At 38.4% G+C, this 6,039-nt stretch overlaps 1 protein-coding gene across 1 annotated transcript; it reads right to left on the reverse strand.

Moving 5' to 3' along the window:
• Positions 1–2,952: 2,952 nt before the first annotated feature.
• Positions 2,953–4,733, reverse strand: LOC113039177 (alpha-2Db adrenergic receptor). The gene has a single exon (XM_026197069.1). It carries the CDS (start codon positions 4,567–4,569, stop codon positions 3,190–3,192), a length of 1,380 nt encoding a protein of 459 aa, XP_026052854.1. The 5' UTR covers positions 4,570–4,733; the 3' UTR covers positions 2,953–3,189.
• Positions 4,734–6,039: the final 1,306 nt, after the last annotated feature.

Here is a 6,039-nt window from a genome sequence, read left to right on the forward strand (position 1 = left end):
ATTTCTTGCTCTCATTTTTCTAACAGTCATCAATGTGTATGCAAAGTGGACGCCTCCCTGCTTTTAGTCACTTGAGCTCTGTTCGGTTTTTCTTTTTTCTTTTCAGTCTGGACAACAACCGACTGCAATTACAGTTCTTTGAAAGATGTATTAAGCATCTCGCTTGAGTCCTGATGGGGAGCTCTGCCGAATGCAGTTTCTAAGCATGGCCCGAAGCAAGATATTACATATCTTTTGATGGTTTAACCATCCAAAAGTGACAATAAGATCTAAAACTGCCGTTTAGAGGCTTGTAAACAGTGTGTCCACCACAACATCACACTATTTGTTGTGAAACGGCTGCGTCCTCTATGTTGGGTGGGTCAAGAGCAGAACACAGCAGACATGATGGGCAAAAATTTCCTCAGAGGGAATCCGTCCTCGCTTTTTGCTATGCTCTTTCATTCTCTTTGATGTGTGTCTCTGGTCATTGGACATGATGTATCTGTTCTCAGAAGCTGATTTCAGAGATGGAAGTTTTTCAATAGCTTTCAAGTAGGAGAGCGAGATTGCCTTAGATATAACTGTGTACCAGTTTTGTCAGCTCTCTTATTAAGGCTCCAGGTTTCAGAACAGAACAGGGCAGAATTACTGAATCTGTTTGTACAGTGTAGCCATAAAAACTGGAGCCGAATGTGTAATGTGGTCCCTGAACTTGAAAAACTGTTGTTTCATAATCAGGCACAGTACGCATCAGATAACTAAAAACAAATCACAACAGGATCATTGTGTCACATTTTTCACACATCCTCCAGCATGGGGGTCTATTACCATCCAATGTTGCTAACATCAGCCCGAACATGCTCTCGTACTGTGAGAACATGACTAAACAAATGATGATTTTACACAATTTGGAAAATATCCCTAAAACGCCCTGTCGTTTGTGTCCCAGGCCCCTGTTGTCTTCTGATCCAGCCCTTAACTGAGATGTCGCATGAGTGCATAATAGACAGAATACTGTATTTATTTTATTAACATCATGGGCAGTTATGGCGAGAAACATCACAACACTGTTAAGATCTGGAACAACAGAGATTTGAGTATTAGCCAAAAAAGAAGAAACAAACAAAATGATACATGAATCATTCTTATTTGACTCAGACTTGCCAGCTGACAGAATGAGATCTATCATATAATCTATGATTTTAAAGATGATTTGAATAAGTTACTCTGTGTAACTGTTCAGTTCAGCTGAGATGTAAATGCTCTGGCCATTTTATTATAGAATTATAGTGGTATTAACATATACATGACATTTAAATGAGGGTAATCAAATTTAGACTTTATATCTAGTTATTCTTGTCATCTTATGCTGCATTTGACTGATGTAGTTAATTTAACATCATCATATTGGGAGGAAAGGAAAATAAATATTGCATGTGTTTAAAGCCAAATTCACCAGCAGGTTTCCTTTGAAGCCCATCAGGACCGAGGACAGCGGCAAGGATTCAGGTCTGCAGTGTCGTCACATGACTGGAAAACATGCGCTTCTAATGAGCTAACAGTTGCAATCTTCTTTCTGGTAACTGATAATAAAAAATTCTGAGATGCTAACAGTTAAATGTTTGTTTCATAAATACCAGTCAGATCAAAAACTTTATAAAAATTTCACACGTGAATGCCTTTGTACACTGAAGCAATTTAATGAAAGAGTCTGTCATATCTAAACTATTTTGATCCAGTTTTGAAATATTTTGAACATGTGCTCGTATAAATAATACATAATTAAAGTGGACTGCGACATCACGTGTGGTCTTTGAAGGAGCTTTCACATTTGACCATGTAACCTGCCCATGTTTATTTGAGGAAGTAAAGATTCTGCATAAAGAAATCCTTAGAGATCCCATATTTACCGAGCACACAGACAAACTCATACACAGTTAAACAAGCAGTTTACATGCACACACATGCCAACACATACATTATATATGGGTCAATGATGTGACACTAAGTTTTGTCAGGATCCATTAAATTATTCTAAAATGCAATTCCTACATCAGCATCTGTTCATGATAAAATGTTGTTACTTTCTGAATTAGAAGTCACATTCGTGTGGGGAAAAAATTAAAAGAAAAAGGAAAACATGTAAAAGGTGTAACCAGCTGGAGATTGTAAAAAAGAAAAAAAAAACTTCTTAAAATAACTGCTTAAATTCTAGAAAAAAAAAAATAAGATAAGTTGCCATATATTTCATTACAAAACAAGCATGTCAGCAGTTTTTTTTTTTTTTATCAGACCAAATCAAAGTCATTGTGGTGTAACCAACATGCTGAAAGACATTTTGTTTTCATGTGACAAGAAAACCATAAAACTCTTATTAATGTGTGTCAAGTTGATTTGTTTAGGTCAAATGAGGTCAATCTGAAACTTGATATTCATATAAGTGAAGGTTTTTTTTTAAATATTTGTATATATAACTAATTTATCTACATTTATTCAACAAGCAAGAAAATAAATGAGTAGGTTTTAAAACAAAAAAAAAGCAAAAATGTACTTCACGTGGTATAAACTAATGAATAAAAATGTTTCTTCAAATAACTGAATCAAAGTGTATATATATATATATATATATATATATATATATATATATATATATATATATATATATATATATATATATATATATATATATATATATATATATACTGAATAAATTAGGTTTCCATTGATGTATGGTTGTTAGGATAGGACAATATTTGGCCGAGATACAGTTATTTGAAAATCTGGAATCTGAGGGAGCAAAAAATCTAAATACTGAGAAAATCACCTTTAAAGTTGTCCAAATGAAGTTTTGATACATTTACTGTAGTAAACATATAAAATATCTTAATGGAACCTGATCTGTATTTAATACCCTAATGATTTTTGGCTTTAAAAATCTTAAATTGTTACCCACACAGTTTGTTTTTGGCTATTGCTACAAACATATCTGTGCTACTCATGACTAGTTTTGTGGTCCAGGGTCACATATCAGGTTACACCAAAAAAAACTCAATTTAAGGGTAAGATCAGGCAGAAATAGCACTTTAACGTAACAACGTTTACAGTGTATTATATTATATTTTCAAAAGAATCCCCCTTTTTATCATCTCTTGACACTCTATGACACTCTTTTATTTGTCATTGACCCATATACATATGTGTGTGCATTTACGCGCGTGTAGAGTGCTGACACATTATCTTCTTGAAAGCTTTTCTAAAGTCTCTATTGAAAATGGTATAAATGATGGGGTTCACAGAGCTGTTGCAGTAACCAATCCAGAAAAAGAGATTGAATAGAGAATCCGGTATTGTGCAACTATCTCGGCATATGGCATGAAGGCTGTAGGTGAAGAAAAAAGGAAACCAGCAGAGCACGAACACCCCCATAACCACTGCCAGCACGAAGGTGAAGCGCTTCTCTCGCATCTGTGCCAGTTTGGACTTGGACAAAGACAGCTGACGCGCCTTCGGTTCCTGATCGAGCTCCGACGCGCGGCTACACGCCCATGACAGCCGTCCGTTTAGCTTTGGACACGTTTGTGCCCCTTCCACCTTCCTGCTCTTGGCGAAGCGAGAGTTTCTTTGTCTGTTGGAGACGCTGCTCTCCTCCAGATCGATGTCGTCGAGTTCGCCTTTGCGCTCTCGGCTGCCTGAGCTGTGGCTGCTGGGGCTCTCCGTCTCAGTCTTGCCTTTACGCACGAAGCAGGTCTCCGATTGCGATGGTTGTCGCTCCATCCCGTTCTTAGCCACGAACACGGTGGTCGCGCGCTGTTTAGCCACCCTATAGATCTTGCAGTACACCAAAATCATGATGAGACCAGGCGCAAAAAACGAAACCATGCAGGAGGAGAGGATGTACCAGGTCTCGTTGTTCAGCAAGCACTCTAGCTCGTCGTGCTTGGTCATGAGAAGCGGTGGGAAGGAAATCACAGCCGAGATGACCCACACCACCGTGATCATGAACTTTATTCTCCGCGGGGTTCTCTTTAGGTTGTAGCTGACTGCTTTGGTGACCGACCAGTAGCGGTCCAAACTTATGGCGCAGAGGTGCACAATGGATGACGTGCAGAAGAGCACGTCCAAAGCCAGGTAGAAGGCACACCAGGTGCTTCCAAAGTACCAGTAGCCCATCACTTCATTGGCTAGGGAGAATGGAATAACCAAAGTGGCCACCAAAATATCAGCAGACGCCAAAGAAACCAGAAAGAGGTTCTGTGGCGCACGCAGCGCGCGGCTGGTGAAAACGGCCACCACCACTAATACGTTCCCCACAATGGTCACCAAGATGATCACGGTGACCACGAGAATGATGAGCACCGCCGCGTACTGTGAATGCGGAGGAGGTCTCGGCGCGCTTGTGCCATTAGAATCCGCGGATGAGTTCAGCGAGGGGAATGGGACAGTAGTTAAATCCATTCTGGGTACCTTTGACGCTGATCCCCCATTTCCAGGTGTACTCTCATCCAAAACGCGCTTCGACTTTAAACTTGTAGCATCCAGTCTGAAGCGCTGCGCGATCCGCCAAACACTCCACGCCAAACGTATCATACCAAAGATGGGGTGCTAACTTTTAAAACTCCCTCATGATCTGAATATCTTTCATCAGTTTCACCTGCCGTTTTGATGTGGCAGTGGTGAACCACACAGTGCCAAGACATGTTTTGTTTCCTCTAGAAGCTCGCGGGGAGAGGCGGCAGGGTGTTGGTGTTGCTCGCTCCAGCTCGTCGCGCTCAACACATATGGGAGTGTTTGTGCCCGTTTCTCTGCTCCTTTCTCTCTCTCTTTACGAGACGGGGGTGGACTGCGAAACTACACCAGCTCTTGAAGTGTGATTAATTAGCAATAAAGCGCTGCAAAATCCATAGGTAGTCGCATGTTATAATAACTTTAATTAATCAGTCATGAATGTGCATGGCATGTATTAATCAAAGTTTTCATTACACAGTAATCTGTTAAGAATTACATGATGATGTTTATAATTAGAGTTTATGGTAAGGAACTGGCAGCTGTGGTTGTCTGAACATTAGCCTACTATAATATTACAAACAATTTGAGAATCCTTAAAATGTATCCAACATAAAAACATTTATTGCTTTCATTTTTGATAATATTAAGTAATCTGATAGCAACGTGCTATCTATTAGTTTAACTAGTAAACACACAAAAAAATTATTGATTATGTCAAACAACAGTGACTAGCATTTTATAATTTCCAAAGGCAATATTTATAACACTTGTATGTAATGTACATTTAATAACTGATACTACATTTAATAAACACCAATACATTTTAATAATTATGCTTTTTTTTCCTTATTATGTTATGACCTCAAAATGCTTTTATCATAATGCATGACTTGTATATACAGTAATACATTTTCACTTTTGCATCTCATAACCAGCTTAATACGTATGGCTTTTCTGATGTAGTAAACTTGCTAGGTAAATCACCTGGTACACCAATGTGTGTTTGAGACCCGTGAAGTCATAACAAAAGACAAAAAACTTGTTAAAAGCAAGCTAAAATTGCAAGGTTGCATGAACATTAACCTTCTAGAAACACTCAGCAGACATTTAATTTCCTATAACTGCCACGGAATGTACAACAAACAACATAATGAACATTGGCAGGTTCACTTTCAGTTGTTTTGGATCAAACTGAATGTACTTTTTGCCCTACTCACTTAGACATTTCAAGTGTTTTGAAATGTCCAAAAAGGAACATAATATAATTTTACAGAAATGTCACCACAGGTACATTTTACAAGTGACCTTGGGTTGGAACTTAAAATGAGTAGTACACCAAAAAAAGAAAATGTTACCCTCAGGCCATCTAAGATGTAGATGAGTTTGTTTCTCTATCCGAAACAAATTTTGAGACATGTAACATTGCATCACTTGCTCACCAGTGGATCCTCTGCAGTGAATGGGTGCCGTCACCATAAGAGTCCAAACAGCTGATACAACATAACAAATCAATCAAACACATTATAATTTAATTCAATTTTGTATTTAATT

The sequence above is a fragment of the Carassius auratus genome, chromosome 21 (genome assembly GCF_003368295.1).
Source record: "Carassius auratus strain Wakin chromosome 21, ASM336829v1, whole genome shotgun sequence".
Taxonomy (NCBI): domain Eukaryota; kingdom Metazoa; phylum Chordata; class Actinopteri; order Cypriniformes; family Cyprinidae; genus Carassius; species Carassius auratus.

Bases quoted from the DNA above. Each gene is read 5' to 3' on its own strand.
- LOC113039177 (XM_026197069.1), bottom strand. From the start codon at position 4,569: ATGATACGTTTGGCGTGGAGTGTTTGGCGGATCGCGCAGCGCTTCAGA.